We start from the raw sequence: 24,662 nt of genomic DNA, 5'->3' as shown, positions 1-24,662 counted from the left end.
CCCTGTACAGTCATGTTTCTGTTCAGTGTTTCTTTATGTAGCTAGAGCCAAACACAGATACTTAGTTCCCCACCTTTTTAAAGACAACTGAAATGAGAGCGTGGAATATACACTGTTCTGTGCTTTGCTTTTTCACTTCCTGTATCTTGGAGATCTTTCCACTTCTGTGCAGAGAAAGCTTCCTCATTCTTTTTCCATTGTATTCTGTTTTATGGATGGGTTATTCTTTATTTAATCAGCACCCGCCCCCCCGGCCCCCATGAGGCACATTTGGGTTGTTTCCAAGCTTCTGCTGTTGCAAACAGCCTGCAGCCGACAGCCTTGTCCCTGCCTTGTTTTGCACCATGCTAGGATGTCGGGTAAACTCCCAGAAGCGGGGTTGCTGGTCAGGGCTGAGTGGTGTCAAATCCCCCTCCAGTGGCGACTCAGCAGTTCACGCCTGGAACACCTGAGAGGAGTGCTCAACCACCCCACAGTCTTGCTGACAGAGGGGTGTGTTATCTCGTGAGACTTTTGACAATCCTAGGTGAAACATGGTCTTTCACGATCATATTAATTTGCATTTCTCTTACAAGGAGGTTGGGCATCTTTCCCTATGAGTAAGGCTTTTCTATTAATGATTTCTTTCTCTGTAAAGTGTGTGTTCAAATTCTTTGGCCTATTTTCTGTTGAGTCTCTTTCCGACTGATTTGTAGGAGCTCATTACATATTAGCTCTTCGCCTGTGATAAGAATTGCAAGTGAGTATGTTTCTTACGACTTTATTTCTGGTGTTTTTGCCATGCAGAAGGGATTCTTTTTTCTTTCTTTGGAGAGGAAAGAGCTTTTTTTTTCTTTTTCTTTTCTTTTTTTTTTTTTAATGGCTTCAGGATTTTGAATCAGGGATAAAAATAAGAGCCTTGCCTAACCCCAAGGCTATAAGGCAATTCTCCCTTCTTCTAACATTTCATTGTTATTTCCTATTAAACGTTGAGTGGATACAAAGAATACATGTAGAATACCTGCATGGCATAAGGTATCCCTCCCTGGGAGCCACCGTCTGACATTTCATCTTTTCCTTTCTTTCATGTTTAAGTCTGTATTGTCTTGTTGCCTGCTTTGATATGGAAACAAGTAGAGCTGTGCTCACACTCTTCTTTCCTTTTTTTTTTTTTTTTTTTTTTTGTTGAGACGGAGTCTTGCTCTGTCGCCCCAGTCTGGAGTGCAGTGGCACCATCCCAGCTCACTGCAAGCTCCGCCTCCCGGATTCGTGCCATTCTCCTGCCTCAGCCTCCCGAGTAACTGGGGCTACAGGTGCCCGCCACCACGCCCGGCTAATTTTTTGTGTTTTTAGTAGAGACGGGGTTTCACTGTGTTAGCCAGGATGGTCTCAATCTCCTGACCTTGTGATCCGTCCGCCTCGGCCTCCTGAAGTGCTGGGATTACAGGCGTGAGCCACCATGCCTGGCCTCGGGTAGAATGTTTTCAAGGTGCACTTGTGTCATAGTGTGTATCGGTGCTTTATTCTTCTTTATTGCTGAATAACATTCCACCGCGTGGAGTCACCGCATTCCGTTCATCCCTTTGTCTGTGACAGATGTTCGTTGTTTCCACCCTCTGGCTGCTGTGAGGAGTGCACCCCTGGGACTGGGGTCCTTGTGTGAAGCAGGCATCCTTTCCTCTTCACTGCTGCCTGGGATTCCCGGGTGCCTGCACCACTGTTCCCATTCTTCTGCTGCCAGGCACTTGGGCTCTTTGTTCCTGTGTCCATCCTTGTCCTGTCCCCCTGGTGCACACATGTTTCTGAAGGACGTACAGTCAGGACTGGGGTTGCTTGGGCGAGCGTTTGTTTATGTTCAGCTTCACTCAAGAGGTGCACAGGGGCTGTGCCAACTCACACCCCCATCTTTATTTCTTACATGCAAACATTTCCTCTACTTGAGATTTCCCCTGGTTGTGGTGTGAGCCATGGTGTCTTTTGTCAGATTGCCAGCCGGTTGTTCCAGGGGCATTATTACTGAATAGTCTCATCTTTTCCTCTGATGTGAGGTCCTGCTTTTCTCCTGTCTTGAACTCTTCCTGGAGCTGTGTCCCTAGGGGTTGTTCTGGCCTGTTTGTGTGCAACAGTGTCCTACTCCTGCTACTGGGCTCCCTGCTGGCCCCAAGAAGGAGACACCCTGTCACCCAGCCTAGTCCCAGCCCTACATCTCATCCACCCCATACAGCTAGGGAAACTGAGGCAAGGTACACTTTGGGTTTAGTCTTTCTTGTGACTTCTTGAGTTGGGCTGTGCGCCCAGGCAGAGAGCGGGACCTTAGTGTGTGTGAGGGTATTTTCGTAGGGCCCCTTAAGAAGCCAGGAGTGCACTGGGGGAGAGGCGGAGGTGCAGGCAGGACCTCTGACCTAGGCTGGAGGCCAGCAGAGCCGGGGTTGACGCTCAAGGCTGCCATTTACAGGTCATGTGACCCTGAGCTGGGTCTCAGTTTTCTCATCTCTACAACTAGGGAGTGAGAATTGAATGAGGCACTGGATTAGAATGTGCAGGGCTGCCTCTGAAGGCACCAGCGTTGATTGAGGGGTTGCTGTGGCTGTCCCGTCTTCATTCTGCAGGCCAGGGTGGTCCTGGCTTGTTCTGGTGTGTTCGGCAGCCCAGCCCCATTTGGCCCCTTCTCTGCACGTGCCACCACCTCAAACCTACAGACACCGCTGCCCGAATTAGCTCCAGGACTCAGTCCCCTCCCTTAGGTGGTCTGTGAGCCTTTTGCATCCCTGCCCCTTGCCCCACTCACATCGGGCCTCCTTGTTGCCCCAACCTGTGGCCCTTGGTAGCTTTTGTGTGTCACCTCTGTCCCTCGCAGTGCTGACCTTCTTTCCCCGCAGGAAACCTTTGCCTGGGCTCCTTTGCCCACTTCCCAGCCTCCCCCAAGAGCTCCTCAAGGGCAGATGACCCCGGGCCCAGTGCACACCAGATCTCAGAAATGCTTAGTGGGGTGCCTGGGACTGCCTGGCCTTTGAGGGTGACCCTGGTCCCTTGCCTCCCCACCCCGGGCAGGTGCCAACATCGCCTCTGGTGAGGAAGTCGCCATCAAGCTGGAGTGTGTGAAGACGAAGCACCCCCAGCTGCACATTGAGAGCAAGTTCTACAAGATGATGCAGGGCGGTGGTGAGCGCAGGGTGGGCGGCAGCGGGCGCCGGGTGGGGGTGGGTGGCCATGAGTGCAGGGCGGGCTGGGCGTGGCTGGCTGCCTCTGACCCCTGACAGAGGCCCTCCGCTTGACCCCCAGTGGGGATCCCTTCCATCAAGTGGTGCGGAGCTGAGGGCGACTACAACGTGATGGTCATGGAGCTGCTGGGGCCCAGCCTCGAGGACCTGTTCAACTTCTGTTCCCGCAAGTTCAGCCTCAAGACGGTGCTGCTTCTGGCCGACCAGATGGTGAGTCCCCGTCCCCTCCATCCCCAGCCAGATGCCTGTGGGCCCAGGATACCAGCCCTGCCTCCTGCCCCCAGAGGATGCCAGAGGACTGGCCTGCGCCAGGAGACCTTGGCCACTGGCTATAGAATTCTAGGTGTTTATTTACTTTATTTATTTTTTGAGGCAGAGTCTCACTGTGTCGCCCAGGCTGGAGCGCAGTGGTGCGATCTTGGCTCATTGCAACATCCGCTTCCCAGGTTCAAGCAATTCTCCTGCTTCAGTCTCATGAGTAGCTGGGTTGATAGGCCTTGCCACCACGCTGGGCTAATTTTTATATTTTTAGTAGAGACAGAGTTTTACCAAGTGATCCACCCATCTTGGCCTCCCCAAGTGCTGGGATTACAGGCGTGAGCCACCACGCCCAGCCAAGGTGTTTATTTTTTTTTATTTTTTTATTTTTTGAGACGGAGTCTCACGCTGTTGCCCAGGCTGGAGTGCAGTGGCGCGATCTCGGCTCACTGCAAGCTCCGCCTCCCGGGTTCCCGCCATTCTCCTGCCTCAGCCTCCTGAGTAGCTGGGACTACAGGCGCCCGCCACCGCGCCCAGCTAATTTTTTGTATTTTTAGTAGAGACGGGGTTTCACTGTGGTCTCGATCTCCTGACCTTGTGATCCGCCCGCCTCGGCCTCCCAAAGTGCTGGGATTACAGGCTTGAGCCACCGCGCCCGGCCCAAGGTGTTTATTTAAAATGTGGATTTCAGGGCCAACTCCAGACATTCCAAGTCAGGTTCCTGGGGTAGGGCCTGGAACTCTGCCTGGGGTAGTTTTATTTATTTATTTCAAAAATATTGTTTAATTATAAGAAATAGAGATGGGAGTCTCACTGTGTTGACCAGGTTGGTCTCAAACTCCTGGCCTCGAGCAGTCTTCCCATCTTGTCCTCCCAAGATGGGAATTACACGGGATTACAGGCATGATCACCACGTCTGGTCTGCCCTGGGTAATTTATAAAGCCTGCGGTCGGTCACACAGACCTGGGTCCTGTTCCAGACCAGTGACTGTAGGTGAACGCCGAACCCCTCTGAGCCTCAGTGGCCTCATGTGAGAGTCTCTCGTTTGTCGGTTGTTGAAGGGATCGAGTGGATTAGGTGAGATGCCATTCAGCGCTTTGCCAAACCAGACCCCTCTAACAGGCCGTTAAGTACCAAGCCCTTCATCAGCATAGGGAGGAAAGCCTCTTGAACACAGGAAACTGTAGAATTTTGAACTTGGAATGGAACATGAAGATCTTGTACAGGGGTTTTAGTCTTGGTCTGCATTAAGTCCTGCGACGTAGGCTGAAGGTGTGTGAGCAGAGGGTTGCCAGAGCCCCTCGTGGTGTGAAACCCAAGAAAGGTGCAGGAGATGTTGAGCTGTGCTGAACCTGGGACCAGAGCCAGAAGCCATGGCATGTGCATGGATATTACTTTGAGTTTTAAACACTCGCCTGAGAAGGTGGCTCAAGTCTGTAATCTCAGCACTTCGGGAGGCCAAAGCGGGCGGCTCACCTGAGGTCAGGAGTTTGAGACCAGTCTGACCATCATGGTGAAACCCCGTTTTTGCTAAAAATACAAAAAATTAGCTGGGCGTGGTGGTGCGCACCTATAGTCCCAGCTACTCGGGAGGCTGAGGCAAGAGAATCACTTGAATCCTGGAGGCAGAGGTTGCAGTGAGCCGAGATTTTGCCACTGCATTCCAGCCTGTGCAACAGACCAAGACTCCATCTTAAAAAATAAAAATAAAAAATCAAAGAAAAGAGGGCCATGTGCCTGTCTGAGTTTGGCATCCTTCGGAAGCCCTGTCTTTTGTGCTCTGCCTCTGTCACCTCTGCCTGGTTTAGGCTGCCCCGTGCTCCCTCCCTGCTCCTCCCCCACATCTGTTGCCTCTCTGGCTCCCTGAGTCCTGTGAGTGTGGGGCCGGGCAGGCAAGCCTTCCATGGGGAACCAGTTGCCTTTCTAGCAGACTCTTCATTTCTGGATCAGCTTTCCTGCGGTACTCTCTTTGTCTCACAACCAACTTGGTGAACTCCCCCTTCAGAGTTCATCCTGATATCACATTTTCCAGGAGGCCTTCTCTGGCCTGCCTCTTAATCATCCTTCATGGTCGAAGGCAGACCTTTCTCTCTTCCCAGGGCAGGGACCATGTGTGCGTTTTCTACCTCTGTGGCCCCAGCCCCTGCCTGGCCCAGAGCACTGGGCGAGGGCCCCTCTGTTGAACAAATGGCCCCCTCCTCCCCAGATCAGCCGCATCGAGTATATCCACTCCAAGAACTTCATCCACCGGGACGTCAAGCCCGACAACTTCCTCATGGGGCTGGGGAAGAAGGGCAACCTGGTCTACATCATCGACTTCGGCCTGGCCAAGAAGTACCGGGACGCCCGCACCCACCAGCACATTCCCTACCGGGAAAACAAGAACCTGACCGGCACAGCTCGCTACGCTTCCATCAACACGCACCTGGGCATTGGTGAGGGAGCCAGGCCTGGAGCAGTGTGCACCTGGGGCCGCTGGCTAGGGCCTGGCTCTCTGGAGCCCTCTCACCCTCTGCCTTGATGGAGGCCCCCAGGCTCTTTTCTAGTGAGAAAGTCCCCACCCCATCTGCCCCCAAGCTCGGACTTAATCCCTGTCCTTGCACAGTTGGGTCTTCCCCTTTGTAAGCCAAGCTGGCCCTGCTTCTTCCTCTGCCCTGTTGGTGCAGGCTGGGAAATACAGGCTCAGAGGTTTAACACGGGTTGCTTAAGGTCATGCAGCTTAGCGAATGCCAAAGCTGGATTTGACCCTGGCCCTGTCTGATGCTGAAGCTTGTGACCTCTCCACGGAGTGGGCCAGGCAAGGGGGCAGTAGGTGCCCTGTCATGGTCATTGAATGATTAAGTGCCTGAGCTGGAAAAACTAGGCCCAAATTAAGTTGAGACGGCCCTGCCTTAGGCTTCTTCTCTGTAGGAGGAAGATAATAGCAGTGCCTGTTTAAAATGTGTGCAGTGAGCAACATCTGATGGGGGGAACAGGAGGGTCCTGGTTTGCATGGTGAGGAGCATGACCCAGAGGATGACTTAGGGGCCTGAGTGAACCCCTGTCCCTCACCTAGTGTTTGACTCTCTGTGCAGAGCAAAGCCGTCGAGATGACCTGGAGAGCCTGGGCTACGTGCTCATGTACTTCAACCTGGGCTCCCTGCCCTGGCAGGGACTCAAAGCAGCCACCAAGCGCCAGAAGTATGAGCGGATCAGCGAGAAGAAGATGTCAACACCCATTGAGGTCCTCTGCAAAGGCTATCCCTGTGAGTAGCCCAGTGGGAGGGGACATGCCTGGGGGTCCCTGAGGCACTGTCTAAGGGAAAGGTGAGACCATACAAAGCCCACACTAGGGCCAGGCGCAGTGGCTTATGCCTGCAATCCCAGCACTTTGGGAGGCTGAGGCAGGCAGATCACGAGGTCAGGAATTCGAGACCAGCCTGACCAACATGGTGAAATCCCATCTCTACTAAAAATACAAAAATTAGCCCCACTTGTAATCCCAGCTACTCAGGAGGCTGAGGAAGGAGAATTGCCTGAACCTGGGAGGTGGAGGTTGCTGTGAGCCGAGATTGCTCCATTGCACTCCAGCCTGGATGATAGCGAGATGTCTCAAAAACAACAACAACAACAACAACAAAGCCCATACTGGGCTGCCCCACAGCCCTTGGCACCTGAGCAGTAACCCCTGGCTCTTTGCCACCCCTTGGCACAGCCAGAAGGCCCAGTTTCCCTGGCCTGGCTGTTACACCTGTTGCTCCCCAGCCCACATTCCTGCCTCATCTCCCAAGGGCCCTGTCCCCAGTTTTTTGAGGAGGAAATGGAAGTTTTTCTCCTCTTGTTTAGGTTGTGTTGGAAGGTCCGTCAGGCTCTTGAGTCCTTTGAGTTTATGGCAGCAATTGATCTGCAGGCCCCCGGGTGCTTGGTGAGGGCAGCGGAAGAGCTGTGGGCATGGCTCCTGGAACCGGCTACCTGGCAGAAGCTCCTGGCCACAGTTCACAGGTCTTCCCTTGCTCTGAAAGTGGCAGAGGCTCTGCTCACAGGCAGGCCAGGGAAGGCCGTGGTTCTGTTGCCTCCTTTTCTTGCCTCTCTTAGATTGGAAGTATCTGTGGGGCAGTGGGTGGCTAGGACAGTGCTGGCTGCAGGGGATCTGGGAGCGTGGGCCTCACGGTTGCCTTCTCTGTCCCCTGCAACCCCTCCTCAGCCGAATTCTCAACATACCTCAACTTCTGCCGCTCCCTGCGGTTTGACGACAAGCCCGACTACTCTTACCTACGTCAGCTCTTCCGCAACCTCTTCCACCGGCAGGGCTTCTCCTATGACTACGTCTTCGACTGGAACATGCTGAAATTCGTGAGTCACCTGGAGGCCAAGGCGGGCTTAGGGGACTGGATGGGGAAGGCCCTGACTCAGAGGGCCAGAGTGAGCCAGTGGCGGGTGGGGCTCCCGACAGACGGGAGGTATGAGCTGGACAGTGTGGTTGACCTCACTGGGGTCCTGGAGCCCTCCTGCCTCATCCGTGCTGACAGCTTGTGCCGCCGTGGGCAGCAGGGCCCAGGCAGGGCGCTGCCTCCTGCTGAAACAAGAAGGACCTGGCTTCACCTGGGGTCCCTCTTGGGTGCCCGCGGCAGGGCGTGGGTGGTGCTGGCGGTGTCCCCCGCCGCCCTGATCGCTGCCTACACCGTCCTGCTCCTATTCTGCACATCCCAGGCGGCTACCTGCACTGTGGCCCCTCTGGCCAGCCTGGACCCAGTCATGGTGCTTTCTTTCTTCTTGGTCATGGGACCCTGGGTCTGGCTAGGCAGTTCTGTTTCTCTCTTTTAAGAGGCCCGGGGGTGGGGTTGAGTGGGGAGCAGCATTGGTCGGCCGTGCCCAGGGCTCTGGAATCTGTGAAATTATATGTCTTGTTTCACATCTCTTCTGGAAAAGGGGGCTTCCTCTAGCCAGGCTCAGCCCCATGACAGCCCTGTGACAGCGAAGGGACCGTTCTGTCCCCGCCCCTGTCCCTGTGCCGGGCCCACGTGCTCACCCACCTACTGGTAAGGATCCTCTGAGGCCTGGCTTTTCCAAAATTTGCCACTTGATCAGCGAGCGCAAGAGGCTGAGCCTCGGCTGTGCTCTTTTTGTCCCTTCCAGGTGCCCGGCGCCCCTGGGCACCCAGAGCCCCCCAGATAGGCCCATGGAGGAGGTGGAGGAGGTGGAGGAGCTGCCCCAAAACTACTGGCCTGTGGTCTGGACTCCAGGGCCCCATTTCTGATGTCGCCAGGTGTGCCTGAGCCCATCGGGGCCAGGCCTGAGGAAGTGTTTCTTGGGAGGATGGGATGACCCCCTGTTCCCAAGAGATAGCAGCACAGTGGAGGGCATGGTGGAAAAGGCCCTGCCATGGGATCCTAGGGAAGTAGCCAGCCACCTGAGGGCCAGGACAGCCTGAAGGAGGGATGGCGGTCACTGCCCACAAGGGGCCTGGTGGGAACGGGTCCCAGGACAGACTCACGGCCAGACCCCGTCAGCGGCCTCTGTTGAACTTGAACTCATTAAACACCTCCTCTTGCTTCATCCTGGTGTGCCTCTTTCATGGCAGGGTCCTCAGCCGCCCTGCTAGATGATTAGGACCAAGGCTCTGTTCTGGAAGGCAAGGTCAGCACTTTGGTCGGCTTTTCTTCTCTCTGGGTTTCTTGTTCAGTAAGGAGTGAGACAGAGGTCAGGCAGAGAGGGAGAGGCCTTGGTTGCCCTTTTCAGCAGGGCTGGAAATGGGATATGGGCAGGGGGCGTCTTCTCTGATTTCACCCTAGACCTTCTGGCTCCAAATGGGGCCCATGGCCTTGAGTACCTGGGACCAGCTCTTTCACCACAGGGCATTGGGCACTGGGCACTTTCTCATCAAGATAGTCACTCCCAAGTCTGGTTCGTGATGGGCTTGGCCCTCCAGCTCAGCACAACTCCAGAAATGGATTTTGTATTCTCTAGACTGACACTGTCCAGGATGGTAGCCACTGGCTATATGCGACACGTTTTTAATGAATTAAAGTTAATCAAGACTGGAAATGTCAGCCAGGCATGATAGCTCATGCCTGTAATCCCAGCACTTTGGGAGGCCAAAGAGGGCGGATCACTTGAGGTCAGGAGTTTAAGACCAGCCTGGCCAACGTGGTGAAACCCATTTCTACTAAAAACAAAAAATTAGCTGGGCATGGTGGTGTGTTCCTGTAATCCCAGCTACTGGAGAGGCTGAGGCAGGAGAATCGCTTGAACCCAGGAGGCAGAGGTTGGAGTGAGCCGAGATCACGCCCCTGCACTCCAGTGGCCACCACATCCAGCAAGGCAGACAGGACCATTTCCTTCATCCAGAACGTTCTGTGGACGTCACTGCTCTAGGTGCCTCCCTTACAGAGTCTCGCACGACTGTCTAGCCAGCAAGATCTCTTCTCCAAGCAGGCCAGGAGCACCTCTCCATCCACTGCTGCTGCTCTGACCGCCTTCCTGGAGTCCCTCTTGAGTCAGGCCCTGAAGTTAGAAGCTGGGCAGAGGTGCCCACAGCCTTATCCTTTGCCAATCACTGACTCATTGCCACAGCCACCGTAGTGAGCTGAACCACTTCCAGCAGTCCTCTGGCAGAAGCACCTGGAAAACATGCGATGGGAACTTTCACCCTGAGGCCGGGCCCTTCCCATGCCAGCCCGACAGTAGACAGGACACCCTGTGGTGCTCTGCACCGGGGTGCTGGGATCTGTGGATCCCTGGAGCCTGGAAGCCACTCGCAGCACATACAGTCACTGTGTTCCGAGGTCCAGTCAGCCGGCCGGGAAGGAATTCAACACAGCCAAGGACAGAAGTCCATATGATGACAGGTGGATGCTCGTGTGACTTTGCTGATCTTTTGCATTTTCTGTGGGCAATAAAGGCCAAGAGAGCTCCCTGCTGTGTGTTTCTTGCGTCCTGCGGGATGGATGGGACCATGGAGAGTCGCCCACTTCCTGCCTCCGGGCTGGCAATGGCCTGAGCCTTTTGGGCTCACAAAGGGCAGGGGCTCCAGCGCTCCTCTTGGCTGCTGGCTGCAGGGCTCCACACCGTGGAGTGAGTCACTCAGCCTCTGCATCCCAACCGTGGAAATGAGATTGACCTGCCTTGCAGGGTTGATGTGGCCCTGCCCGCAGAAGGTTCAGCACAGAGATGCCACAGCTCGTGTTCCTCCCCAGGCTTTGCTGGGGCTCTGGCTGAGTCACTGTTTCCCAGCCTGCAACTGAATGGGAGCCCAGGGTGAGAACCAGAGGTCAGGAGTTAGAGCCTTGGTGGTCCCAGGCCTGCCTGAGAGGCTTCTGGGTGGGAGGATGGGAAGATGCATCTTCTAGAGTGTTCTAAGGCAAGGCTCTGAACAGTGACCTCTTGGGGTACAGAGAGCAGAGTTGGACTAGGTGGCAAAGGCCTGGGTTCAGACCCTAGCTCTGCCCTGAGCTGTGCGACCCCAGGCAGGTCACAAGGCCTCTCTGGGCCTTGGTGCCTCACTAAGATTCAGGGATCATTCTGGTCTTAGCCGCTACTTCCTGGAGTTGCTTAAAGATAGGGCCCACCACCACCTCTTGGCTAGTCTCCTGGGAGAGACATGGGTTGCAGGAACCACACCCTGTGGCCCATGAGCAGGCCCCCCACTCAGCCCGCAGCTCTCTCCTCCACAGATGCGGCCCCCTTCCTGCCAGCCCCCTGCCCTTCCCTGCGGACGGCCCCGGGATGAACTAGGTAACGCAGTTGGGTGCTGCCCCCACACACGCTCTTCTCTGGCCCCTTCTCACTTCCTCCTGCACAGGGGCAGCAGTGGCTATAGAGCCGGCACCTGGGGGCTTAGGGCACCCCTTCTGCTCCAGCCGTGCCTGCTGGGCCTTTTCTTCCTCCATGGGGCACATGGCCCCATTTTCTTCTCCAGCTCCCCTTGAGCGCCCATCCCAAGGCAGGCGGTGTGTGTATGGGTTCCCTGGGCCTCCTGGCTGTGGCCTCCACGGCACCTGCCAGAAGCCATTGCCAGGTCCCAGCAGGGGCAGGACAGCTCCCTGGTCAAAAGAGCCCCTGGCTGCGTACCAGGAGACCTGGTCTGAGTCCTGGCCCACTTCCACTAGTTTTGTGACTCTGGGCCTGTCCTTTTCCCACTCTGGACACCCCTAGCCAGTCTGCTAGAGGCCTCTAAACAGCTTCCCTGCCCGATTTGGCAACCTTGAGTAGTTAAGGGCTCTTGGTACACCGAGGGGGGCCAGGGCAGGCCCAGCCCCAGGCCAGGAGGGCCAAGAGGTGCTCTTTATCATCCTGGGGGCGTTAGTTGTCCTGGCTCTGGCTCCATCCCAGGAGAGCAGGGCAGACTGGCCTCCCTCTGCCCCCAGACTCCTGCTTTCTCCTTCCTTCGGTGGTTGTGTGGCTTCGTGTCTCTGTGCTGTGTGATTGGGGGTCATGGCTTCCTGCGCTTGTAGGGGAGGCTGGAGCGGAGGGTTTCTGAGATACCTACCCGGCCTCCCTCCCCTGCTGTGCCCCGCAGGGCTGCTGGGCCCAGAACACCCTGGCCTCTGGGGCTGACCGGTGTCTTTTCTTGCATCCCTGCAGGGTGCAGCCCGGAACCCCGAGGACGTGGACCGGGAGCGGCGAGAACACGAGCGCGAGGAGAGGATGGGGCAGCTACGGGGGTCCGCGACCCGAGCCCTGCCCCCTGGCCCACCCACGGGGGCCACTGCCAACCGGCTCCGCAGTGCCGCCGAGCCCGTGGCTTCCACGCCAGCCTCCCGCATCCAGCCAGCTGGTGAGCAGGGACTCAGGCAGTGGGCTGGGCTCAGGGTGGGTGGGGGACTCTGTGCCCACTCTGAGGGTGGCTCTCCATGCCTCTTTCTCCAGGCAATACTTCTCCCAGAGCGATCTCACGGGTCGACCGGGAGAGGAAGGTGAGTATGAGGCTGCACAGGGGCGCGCCCGCCAACGTCTCCTCCTCAGACCTCACTGGGCGGCAAGAGGTGTCCCGGATCCCAGCCTCACAGGTGAGCTGCCCCCCTGCCAGTCCCTCTGGGCCTCACAACTGAGCTAGAGACCCCCCAGTGTGAGGTCAGGCCCTGGCTCTGTTCTTCCCTCCCCGTCGACGCTGCTTGCCTCAGAGTGAACCCCTTCTGTTGAGCCGGGACTTGGCCTCATTTAATCCTCTGAGGTCTAATGAGCCCTCTTGAGTAAAGTCATTCACCAAGGCTCAGGGCAGTAACATTCCCTGACAAGTGTCACGGCTGGGCTCTAGCCTTCACTGCCAGCGGCCCAGCCGGGGTGGGCAGCAGGGGCTCAGAGATGAGGTGTTCCTGCTCCCTGACATCAGGGGGCACCCAGGAACCCCCGTGAGCATTGGCAAGAGCATGGGGTGTAGGGGCGGTGAGGTCCCGTCCACTTTGGGGCCATGTTTGGATGGGGACACTTGGGAAGGGGGAATCTGTAGTTGCCCAGGGAAGGTGTCCTGGCAGAGGTGGATGGGAGCCCTGCCCTCGTCCTCCTGCCTGTGGGCGAGGAGGGAGTCCTGCGAGAGAACCCTCCTTGGCCATTTACTTAGGTAGCAGGTTTGCCTCCCGGGGCAATGTTCTTACCTACAGACAGGGACATCTTAGAGTCACTGGAATCACACAGGCTTTCCCTCGGCTTGAGGGGCTGCATGGAGGTGGGGGTGGGGGTAGAACTCCTCAGCGGGGAGAGACTTGCCAAATCTCCATCGCCAGCAGCTGAGGGACTTGACTTGAAGCTTGTCCCTCCGTCTCTCTCCCTTTCCTCCCTCAAAAGACAAGTGTGCCATTTGACCATCTCGGGAAGTGAGGAGAGCCCCCATTGGACCAGTGTTTGCTTAGGTGAGTCCATGACTGCTGCAGATGCAACCAGCCCAGCCGGCCTAGAAGCTCCCAGGCTCCAGAAAGAGACTAATGTGTTGTAAGGGGTGGGTCGCAGTGGCAGTGGCAGATGGTACCAGGTGCCCCAGAACTCTAAGGGGCGTCAAGGAATTTAAAACCTTGGAGCCTGCCTGGCTCAGGGCCAGCGGTTTCTCTGCTCAGGCCTGACCCCGCATGAATTAATTTCTGCTGGAAAAACTTTTTCTGCCCTCGGCCAGCCCTCTGTCTCCTTCTGCCTTAACATATTCTGGAGGCCGGGCACGGTGGCTCATGCCTGTAATCCCAGCACTTTGGAAGGCCGAGGCGGGCGGATCACAAGGTCAGGAGATCGAGACCATCCTGGCCAACACCCCGTCTCTACTAAAAAAAAACAAAAAACAAAAAACAAAAAAATTAGCCAGGTGTGGTGGCGGGCGTGTGTAGTCCCAGCTACTCAGGAGGCTGAGGCAGGAGAATGGCATGAACCCGGGAGGCGGAGCTTGCAGCGAGCTGAGATTGCACCACTGCACACTAGCCTGGGCGACAGAGCGAGACTCTGTCTCAACAAAAAAAAAAAAAAGGAAAAAGAAAAAAACGTTCTGGAAGGTTGGTTCCCAGCAGAGATGGGGCCACGGGCTCACACTCTGACCTCTCCCACGGCATTAGCCCTGTCTCAGCCTCTGGGCTGTTACGCAAGTTAATTCCTGCACAAGACTCACAACAGGACTGTGGAGGAAGCAAGGGAGCCCTTTTTCGGCCTCTGTAGTAGGCCAGCGTGAGCCTCCCGGTTCTTCCCTGACTGCACGAAGCCTTGAAGCGGGACACGGAAACGCTCCACTCTGGGACCTGGCTTGGGAAAGGGGAGGTGGCAGGGGCTCTTTGGGCTTGTCGAGGGTGTAATCATAGCTGTCTGGGGAACGTGTGTCCATTTGTAGGCAGTAGCAGTAGTCCGACACGTCAGGGGACTCGACTTCACACTGGGACAATCTGTGTGTTGTCTGTGTTGTAGGAGTTCATCCACACAGAGAGGAGGCATGAACAGGACAGGCCTTCCTCAGATCTCAGGCCCAGGAACCAGGCTGTCCATGGCTGGCTGGACAGATATTTGGGGGTGGGGTGGGGTGGGGTGGGGAGATGCTCACCAGGAGGGCAGAGGAGGGAGATAATCCGTTTCTGTCACATGAAGGTGGATCTCCTAGCGTGCTGGGCCTTGAGCCAGGCTCTGGGGTTCAGAGGGAGATAGACCAAAGGACGAGAAGACAGGAGTTCGGGGGGCCGGGTGCAGTGGCTCGCACCTGTAATCCCAGCACTTTGGGAGGCCCAGATGGGCAGGTCACTTGAGGTCAGGAGTTCAAGACCAGCCTGGCCAACATGGTGAAAACCCATCTCTACTAAAAGCACAAGAATTAGCCAGGTGTGGTGGTGGGCGCCTGTAATCCCAGCTACTTGGGAGGCTGAGACAGGAGAATCGCTTGAACCCAGGAGGTGGAGATTGCAGTGAGTCGAGATTGTGCCACTGCCCTCCAGCCTGGGGGACAGAGCAAGACTCCATCTCAAAAAAAAAAAAAAAAAAAAAGAGTAGCCAGAAACAGCTGTGCACCTCACCTGTCTTCTCCCTTCTCCCTTCTAGTGTCTTCACTGTATTTTCTTTAAAAAAAACAAAAAAAGATGGCAAAAATAAACCACTCAAAAGAACAACAAAAAATCCCAGCACAAAACCGACGATGGAGTTTGTTTCTGTGATTTATTTGCCAATGGCAAGAAGATGAGATGCCCTCAGCACTGAGGATTCTTGCCCCTTTGTGGTGCCCGCTATCCCCAACCTTCAGGCTGCCAGATGCTCCCCTGACAACACCAGGCTACAGGAGCCAGACGCCACGGCCCTGCCCGGCCGCCTGTTCCTGCCCCCACCCGTCACCTGCCCGGAGAGGAACGGGTCGGGTCCGGGTCGGAGAAGTGACAGGTCCCAGAGCCAAAGCCGGCCCTCGAGCATCACCAGGCAGTGGTGTGGTCAGTCGAAGGCAGTTCCCACCGAGTTTCCCGAGCCTCACAATCCAGGAGATACGCACAGCCCCACCCACCCTGAGATGACAGTGGCTGACTTCCTGTGCTGGGCTTTTCCAGTGTCCCCCTGGCCTCCAGGCTCCCCCTCTGCCTCTCCATGGAGTGGATGGGGAGGTTGTGGGGGTCGGCGTCTCTTGTGTGCGTGTGTGGATGTATTGACCTGTGTTTCCCAGGACAGCAGGTGCCACGGCCTGCCCCGCCTGCCAGCCCAAATTCCCGTTCTCCTGTGTCTACTAACAAGGACATGGGGGTGGGCGGTGACCTCCGCATCCCTCAGAGTTTAGAGGGTCCTCACTGCCACCGATCCCCCTCAACCCGTCATCAGCCGGTGGCAGCTCCATCTTCCGTTCCTGGTTTTAGGGCAGAATCCATGGAGACTACTTCCAGAAGGCATCTGGCTCTGAGTTATAAATTACTTCCCTGGTCCTGACAGTCACCTGGGGTCCCCCCTCTCCCTGGGTTCCACCTTTCTGAGGAGGAGCCTGGGGTCAGGGCTGGGTTTTGGATTAACTCATCCTTCCTAGTTAACACCTCTTTTTGTTTTTATTTTATTTTATTTTTGTTTGTTTTCTCCGTGTGTGTGTTTTCCTAATTTATTTACCTCTGTTTCCCCTTTTTCCTTTTTTTTTTTTTTTTTAATTAAAGAGCAAAGCTTTTTATTACTTTGTAATTTAAAAAACTGAAAAAAAATACTGAAGAACTTTGGGGGGAATTTTGTACTTTTTTCCTGTGTAAATATTGGACTTTTTTGAGCTTTATTGTGGTTGTTAATTTGAAGTAATAAAGTAGAAAAGATAAAGTGATGGAGGCAGCCCTTTGTCCACCTCTGTGCCCTTGGGACTCTCCCCGCAGAACCAGAAGTGGGTCTTGCTGGGATCAGCACAGTCAGTGAGGAACAAGCCCTCGCCCTGGAGGCAGGTGTGACTGGGGCCACGTTCACCACACTTGGGCTGTGGTTGGGGTGTCCAGGGGGCTTTGAAAACATGAGTGCACACAGACGCCATGCGGGGGTCTTGTAAAGAGGGTGGGGTGGGGCTGAGAGCTTCTCCCTGCACACTCCAGCTGTGCTGATGGCCTGGGACCCCTCTTTGAGAAGCAAGGCCCTAAAAGCTCTTCACACATGGTTTATCCACACAAAAATTCTGAGTTAGGTCCTGTTAATAGCTCTACCTTCGGACAAGAAACTGGTCCTGCTGTAAAATATCTTGCCCACAGTCACAGCTCTGGTGGCAGAGGCAAGACTTGAGCCCAGGCCATCTCACTGTGTGGGTTGTGGAGGTGCTGTGACCCTCTCCACCGCTGGCCCTGGGGCTCCATGAGGGAGGGTGCTGGAGCGAGCTCCAATAGTGACCCTGGGCAAGGTCCTTCAGCCAAGCCGTGATAAAAGGGCAGCGCTCAGCCTCGCCTGCCTTGGTCTCACCAGCTTGGAAAAGAATCTGTCAGTCTGCATTTACCCAACACAGTTTACTTCCTTTCGTTAAGCCAAGAGCCATTACTGCCACCGTCTCAATCCAGAGGCAAGAGCAAAGCTAATAGGCTAATAGGTCTACCAGGGAAGCGGGTGGAAGGCCCTGGAAGGTTCCCCTGGGGTGTTTTGAAATCCTGGACGTAGCTCAAGGCCCCTTCCAGTGCTGGCCGTCAAGACCCAGTGACCCACAGGCTCATGGCCTGGTGGAGGGTTTCCTGCTGTGTGAGGCCCATGTAAAGGTGGGGTCCCCTTTACAAGCATCAGGTTTCAGGTGTGTTACCCAAAGCCAGGAAACGCCAGTAGGCCCTGGAATGGCAGGTGGTAAGCAGAGCCCGGGCCTTGGGGCTAGGTGGCAGCCGGGAGTCAGTGGTCACTTGGTCAGCCTGCGAAGTGCCATTTTGTTCACCCACACTTGGTTGAATGAGGTGCTGGGGGAATACAGCAGAGGCCGCTCCAACCCGCCCCCGGCCTCCCTGGAGCTTAGGACCTTTTGGGATGGACAACCTGACATGAGACAGCAAGTGGAAGTTATCAGCTAGAGGCCCTGAGAGAAAGTAATAAGGAGCTGGTCTTTATATGTCTTTTACAGTGAAAAGTATAGTTCCTCTTTTTCTTTTTTGGAGACAGGATCTTGCTTTGTCACCCAGGCTGGACTGTGGTGGTGCAATCATGGCTCACTGCAGCTTCAACTTCCCAGGCTCAAGGGATCCTCCTGCCTCAGCCTCTCTAGTAGCTGGGACCACAGGTGTGCGCCACCATGCCTGGCTAATTTTTGTATTTTTTTGTAGAGATGAGGTCTCACTATGTTGCCCAGGCTGGTCTTGAACTCCTGGGCTCAAGCAATCCTCCCACCTCAGTCTCTGAAAGTGCTGGGTTTACAGGCATAAGCCATTGTGCCTAGCCTATTTCATCAATTGTAATAATAAGCTAATGCTTCTCCCCTTCCTCTTTTTTGGTTTACTTTTTGGATATGAATGTGTTTACATACATGAAAGTCAAGCTGTCTAAACAGCTATAATTGGGCTGGGCGCGGTGGCTCAAGCCTGTAATCCCAGCACCTTGGGAGGCCGAGGCGGGCGGATCACGAGGTCAGGAGATTGAGACCATCCTGGCTAACACGGTGAAACCCCGTCTCTACTAAAAAATACAAAAAACTAGCCGGGCGAGGTGGCGGGCTCCTGTAGTCCCAGCTACTCGGGAGGCTGAGGCAGGAGAATGGTGTAAACCCGGGAGGCGGAGCTTGCAATGAGCTGAGATCTGGCCACTGCACTCCAGCCTGGGCGGCAGAGCGAGACTCCGTCTCAAAAAAAAAGAAAAAAAAAAAGCTATAATCTGAGAATCCCTCCCGCCCTGCTGCTCTGCCCCATTTCTACCCATCATGCTTCTTCCTGCACTTCTTACTCAGAGGGCTAATGTTTGGGAGTGGGCAGTGGCTGACAGCCTCTAAGGAAGTGACATTAATGTATCAACCATACAGTTTATTAAGTACGCCAAATAATCACAAGGAAATTTTGCCCCTACCAGAGGGGCAAACAGGCACCTGCTGAGTTCATTCGTGCCACAAAAAACATTTGCTAACTGGGCTTGTGTGGGCACCAGGGTGCCAGGTACTAGGCTGGAGGTGGTGCAGGCGTGGAGGGTTGGGAGCACAGGATTGACATCCTGGGGGCTTTGGGCAGATCTCAGTTTCCTCCTCTGTAATGTTGGGGTGATGATGCCTGTTTCTGAGGGTTACCAGAATTCAGCGAGACCTCAGATGAACACAAGGGCTGAGTTCATTGAGGGCTCACCTGTGCCAGGCCATTTCCAACCCTTTGCTCCCAACAAGTCTGTGAGGTTAGTGTATCATGTTCTTTATTTTATTTTATTTTATTTTTTGAGATGGAGTTTCGCTCTTGTTGCCCAGACTGGAGTGCAATGGCACAATCTCGGCTCACTGCAACCTCCGCCTCCCGGATTCAAGCGATTCTCCTGTCTCAGCCTCCCGAGTAGCTGGGATTACAGGCATGCGCCACCATGCCCAGCTAATTTTGTACTTTTAGTAGAGATGGGGTTTCTCCATGTTGGTCAGGCTGGTCTCGAACCCCTGACCTCAGGTGATCCACCCACCTCAGCCTCCCAAAGTGCTGGGATTATAGGTGTGAGCCACCGCACCTGGCCACGTGATCCCTATTTTATAGATGAGGACCTTGAGGCACAGAAAAGATGTCCGGCTCCGCAGCCCACGCTGCTAACATTGACTCCATAGTCCCAGGTACCTTGTAAGCGCTCTGTTACGATAACTCCTTGTTTCAAACATGAAGTGTGAATCTTAGCTTCCAGGGACTCATGGCCTAGTCAGGGGAAGGACTCAGAGTAGCAAGTGGTTCACCCCAATCTAGAATCCAGTGTGAGAGGCCTAGTGTGAACTAAGGGCAAAGGAGGGCGGGAATGTGTCTGATATCATCAAGGAAGGTGTTTCAAAGGTACTCAGCCTGAGCCTTGAGATATAAGTGGGATTTTGCTGGGGAAAGTCATTCCCAGCAGAGGCAACAGCATGTGCAAAGGCCAAAAGAGGTAGGAACTAGCACGAGATACTCAGGGAGGTTCAAACAGGGAGTGGGAGGGAGACAAGTCACAGTGGCTGAGGCTGGAGAAGTCCAATCCTGCAGAAGCAGACTTGCATCCAGAAAACTCTCCCACTCCCCAGCTGTAAGCTCTGGGCCTTCTTGAGCCCTGATTTCCTAATCTGTAAAATGGGGAGAATTGTCTGCACAGAAGCCATTATGCCCCCTTAGCCTGACCCCTTCTGGGCCCACTCGCCTGACTTCCATCGGGCAGCACCTGGACCTTGAGGAGCCTCTGCTGGGGGAGGGGCACGATGGAAGTTAACTTGGGGAATGTGACTCTGGCGACAGTGGGCAGGGAGATTGGAGAACAGAGAAAGGAGGCAGGAAGAAGGCTTAGGAAGCTGAGGTCACAACCCAGGCATGAGGTGTCCGGGAGGCCAGGATGACTGAACTGCTTCAGAATAAGATCTGTTCTTTTTTTTTTTTTTTAGACAGAGTCTCGCTCTGTCGCCCAGGCTGGAGTGCAGTGGCTCGATCTCGGCTCACTGCAAGCTCCACCTCCCGGGTTCACGCCATTCTCCTGCCTCAGCCTCCCGAGTAGCTGGGACTACAGGCTCCCGCCACCGTGCCCTGCTAATTTTTTTTTTTTTTTTTTTTGTATTTTTAGTAGAGACTGGGTTTTACTGTGGTCTCGATCTCCTGACCTCGTGATCTGTCTGCCTTGGCCTCCCAAAGTGCTGGGATTACAGGCGTGAGCCACCACAGCCGGCGTTGAGTGTACGTTTTTCTATTGTGTAGTCCTGCCTGGATGAAGATGTAGGTGCTTGTCAATATTCCAGCACATCCCCTTATGCCCCTTCCCTTCCACACTCCGCTCCCCCATACACACACAGGTATCCACTCCTCTAAGTTCTATCACAGGTTATGGGGGGAGTGAGAAGGGAAGCTTGTAGCTCAAGAGATAGGAAGAGGAAGGCCTGAACTGGGACGCTCTCACGGGCTTGGCTGGTGGGAGGAGGTTATTGTGAGGTCAAAGAGGTCTGCAAGTGTTTTGGAGGCCACAGAACCCTTGAGCAGGGGGTGTCCATGACTAGACAGCAAAAGATTCTGAAAAGGAAGGAGGGGAGGGACCAGGGAGACTGACCTGGGACAAAAGAAGGGGCTGGGTTTCCTCTGCGCTTGGTCTCGTCACCTCCCCTCTGTTTCTTATCCCCTTCAAAAGGGCGTGGTGGCTTCCGCCTGTAATCCCAGCACTTTGGGAGGCCAAGGCGGGCGGATCACAAGGTCAGGAGATTGAGACCATGGTGAAACCCCGTCTCTACTAAAAATACAGAAATTAGCTAGGCATGGTGGCGCGTGCCTGTAATCCCAGCTACTCAGGAGGCTGAGGCAGGAGAATCGCTTGAACCAGGGCGTTGGAGATTGCAGTGAACTGAGATCACTGCACTCCAGCCTGGCAACAGAGCAATACTCCGTCTCAAAAATAAAAAGAAGAAAATACAAGCTCCTGAAGTCACTGACCTGCCCCCTTCTAGGGGGTAGCATCCCTTTCCATTTACTGCCTTCCCCCTTCCTACCTTTGGTGCCCTCACCCCAGGGTTTCCTAAGGGAGAATGGATCAGGCAGACCCCTGAAGCAGCTCCAACGGAAGCCTCTTTAGTGCAGTATTATTTGTATTTATTTATTTGAGACAGGGTCTTGCTCTGCTGCCCAGGCTGGAGTGCAATGACAGGATCACAGCTCACTATAACCTCCACCTCCCAGGCTCCAATGATCTAGCTAGGGCCACAGGCAAGCACCACCATGCCTGGATAATCTTTTTTTTTTTTTTTTTGGTAGAGACAGGGTTCTCTCTATGTTGCCCAGGCTGGTCTCAAACTCCTGGGCTCAACCCATCCTCCAGCCTCAGCCTCCTAAAGTGTCTGGATTACGGGCGTGAGCCACTGCACTCGGTCAGCAGTGCAAAGTGTTATAGCAAAGTGAAATATTCTCTCTCCCCTCCTCTCCTCCCTCCTCTCATCTCTGCTTTATTTCAGAAACAGCTGTGGAAACAGTTATGGCTGAGAATGCTCAGTCCCCATGGCCTCTTTCCCAGAGCCTACAGCACAAGCGCCCACAGGAACACAACTGGTCATTGGAGAAGTCCACACATTCCAAGCTCTGACCTCACTCTGCCCAATTACCAGACATCCATAATTTGTTCTCAAAGCAGCCTTCTCCAGGGTCTGCCTGTTTCCGGCCTGCATGTGGCCCAGGGAGGGAGAAATGCCAAGGTGCAGGATAAAGGTTGCCATGAAGCCACCTTTTTCTCCTTCTCCTTCCTCTGGCCTCCTCTTCTTTCACCCTAGCCTTGGACACCAACGGCAGCTCTCTATCCTTTCAAGTGGCCCATGTGAAGCGGTGTCCCATAGCCTACTGAGGTTCAAGGAAGGTGCACATCTAGGGCTTGACTTCACCAAGGTTGCCCATGCAGGAGAGGCTGATGGGATGAGCAGAGGGCTCAGCCCTGAAGCTGTGGGAGGAGCACTGCCCCTTTAAGAAGGCCAACCTCACACCTGTAATCCCAGCACTTTGGGAGGCCGAGGTGGGCAGATTACCTGAGGTCAGGAGTTAGACACCAGCCTGGCCAACATGGTGAAACCCTGTCTCTACTAAAAATACAAAAATTAGGTGGACGTGGTGGCACACACCTGTAGTTCCAGCTACTTGGAAGGCTGAGACAGGAGAATTGCTTGAACCCAGGAGGCAGAGGTTGCAGTGAGCTGAGATTGTGCCACTGCACTCCAGCCTGGGTGACAGAGCAAGGTTGCATCTCAAAAAAAAAAAAAAAAAAAAAAAGGCCCACCTGGGGCAAAGGATGCCTACAGATAGTAACCTGGGCTCCTCCAGGGCCCTTGAAGAATGTCTTCTCAAGTAATTATGCCTCCCAAGGCCTTTCATCCCAGCATCTTGAATGCACGTAGTGTAATTAACTTTGAAGTCACCCTATGCAGGTTTACCAAGGGCAGGCCTGAGACCTGATGAGTCACTGCAGCTCTGCCACTCAGGCAGAGCCTGTTGCAGCTTCCCTGAGAAAATCCAGGACCTTGCCGGGGGCGGTGGCTCACGCCTGTAATCCCAGCACTTTGGGAGACTGAGGTGGGCAGATCATGAGGTCATGAGTTTGAGACCAGCCTGGTCAACACAGTGAAATCCCGTCTCTACTAAAAATATAAAAATCAGCTGGGCATGGTGGTGCGTGCCTGTAGTCCCAGCTACTTGGGAGGCTGAGGCAAGAGAATCACTTGAACCTGGGAGGCAGAAGTTGCAGTGAGCTGGGATTGTGTCATTGCACTCCAGCCTGGGCCAGCCTCCCCAGCTCCCTGTATGCCCCTGACCCAAAGGTGGACCTCCCTTTCCTGATGGCATGTCCTGGACAGGTGACTACATCCTGGGATTTTGTAAAGAATCTGAAACATCTTCCTGGTGATTCCAGGAAAACTGATAGGAAATCCTTCTCTTTGGCCTGTTTTTGTTTGCTTGTTTGTTGGCTACGTAAGTTTGAAGTGGGACTCATCTCACCAGTGATGGAGTCCCAGGTCATGTGTGCAACTGAGAGAGACAGAGAAAGGAAGCTTCCTCTCTCTTGTGTCTCCTACTCAGGCTCCTTACACAGCAATCTGTGAATCACCACCAGCTGCATCCCTGATTCACTCACACACACACATCCCAGGTAGCGCACCCACTAGGAATGGCCTTGTTCTGCTTGCTGATGGCCATTGATATCCTGAATGTCACCACCCCAACAAGAAGGGCTGCATTGAAGTTGGAAGCATTTTCTGTTGCTGGCTGATTTCCACCAAGGGGGTGCTGGCATGGGTTCCCGTGTTCATTTAACAAACAGGCTGCAGAGGTGTGACCTTGGTCAAGTAACATTGCCTCTCTGTGCCTCAGTTTCCTCATGTGCCAGGTGGCACTCACAAGATCTTGGTTTACATTGCCTGCCACATAATGAATGCTCAATGAATAGCAGCAGTGATGAAGATGATGAAGGACACTCGTCATCTTCCTGCGTGTCAGGAAGAACACTCATCCCCTGTGTGTAAGGTTCTGGGAACAAAAGGATGATTAAGATCCAGTCCCTTTTGCCCTCTGTTTGTGTGAGCACCCGTTCTCCTGACTTCCAGAAATTTCTTGTATGTTGAAAATCACACACAAGTCTGGGCCTGGTGGCTCACACCTGTAATCCCAGCACTTTGGGAGGCCAAGGTGGGTGGATCAGAAGGTCAGGAGTTCAAGACCAGCCTGACCAATACAGTGAAACCCCGTCTCTACTAAAAATGCAAAAATTAGACAGGCGTGGTGGCAGGCACCTGTAGTCCCAGCTACTCGGGAAGCTGAGACAGGAGAATACCCTGAACCCAGGAGGCAGAGGTTGCGGTGAGCTGAGATCATGCCACTGCACTCCAGCCTGGGTGACAGAGCAAGACTCCGTCTCAAAAAAATAAAAATGGGCCGGGAACGGTGGCTCATGCCCATAATCCCAGCACTTTGGGAGGCCGAGATGGGTGGATCACGAGGTCAGAAGACCGAGACTATCCTGGCTAACACAGTGAAACCCGTTCTCTACTAAAAATACAAAAATTAGCCGGGCGTTGTGGCAGGCGCCTGTAGTCCCAGCTACATAGGAGGCTGAGGCAGGAGAATGGCATGAACCCAGGAGGCGGGGCTTGCAGTGAGTGGAGATCGTGCCACTGCACTCCAGCCTGGGCGACAGAGCCTAAGACTCTGTCTCAAAAAAAAAAAAACAAACAAAATAAAAAAATTAAAAAATAAAAATGAAAACAAACAAATACATAAATAAATAAAATCACATATAAATATTTGCATTAATGGCTGGGAGCGGTGGCTCATGCCTGTAATCCCAGCACGTTGGGAGGCTGGGGCAGGTAGATCACTTGAAGTCAGGAGTTCGAGACCAGCTTAGCCAACATGGTGAAACCCGTCTTTACTAAAAAAAAAAAATTAGCTGGCTGAGTGCAGTGGCTCACGCCTGTAATCCCAGCACTTTGGAAAGTCAAGTCGGGCGATCGCAAGGTCAAGAGTTCGAGACCAGCCTCACCAACACCTAGAAACCCTGTCTCTACTAAAAATACAAAAATTAGCTGGGTGTGGTGGCACGTGTCTGTAATCCCAGCTACTCAGGAGGCTGAGGCAGGAGAATTGCTTAAATCCGGGAGGCAGAGGTTGAAGTTAGCTGAGATCCCACCACTGCACTCCAGCCTGGGCAACAGAGTG

The 24,662-nt window shown here is 54.3% G+C and overlaps 1 protein-coding gene across 6 annotated transcripts in view; it reads left to right on the top strand.

Moving 5' to 3' along the window:
• LOC105464452 (casein kinase 1 epsilon) overlaps window positions 1-21,699 on the top strand; it is a 32,994-nt gene extending 11,295 nt beyond the window's left edge. For 2 of the 6 annotated variants that reach the window (XM_011712381.3, XM_011712379.3), the window contains exons 3-12: window positions 3,031-3,141; window positions 3,262-3,410; window positions 5,666-5,894; window positions 6,534-6,704; window positions 7,643-7,791; window positions 11,112-11,172; window positions 12,022-12,214; window positions 12,307-12,446; window positions 13,222-13,286; window positions 14,935-16,171. In XM_011712381.3, the coding sequence (XP_011710683.1) occupies window positions 3,031-3,141; window positions 3,262-3,410; window positions 5,666-5,894; window positions 6,534-6,704; window positions 7,643-7,791; window positions 11,112-11,172; window positions 12,022-12,214; window positions 12,307-12,446; window positions 13,222-13,238 (1,220 nt within the window). In that variant the 3' untranslated portion in view covers window positions 13,239-13,286; window positions 14,935-16,171. The other 4 variants (XM_011712382.3, XM_011712384.3, XM_011712383.3 and 1 more) reach the window with 4 other exon arrangements.
• The last annotated feature ends 2,963 nt before the right edge of the window (window positions 21,700-24,662 follow it).

Source organism: Macaca nemestrina, chromosome 15, assembly GCF_043159975.1.
Source record: "Macaca nemestrina isolate mMacNem1 chromosome 15, mMacNem.hap1, whole genome shotgun sequence".
Taxonomy (NCBI): Eukaryota; Metazoa; Chordata; class Mammalia; order Primates; family Cercopithecidae; genus Macaca; species Macaca nemestrina.
Note: the sequence above shows the minus strand (reverse complement) of the source record. Positions and strands in the feature narration are given on the sequence as shown.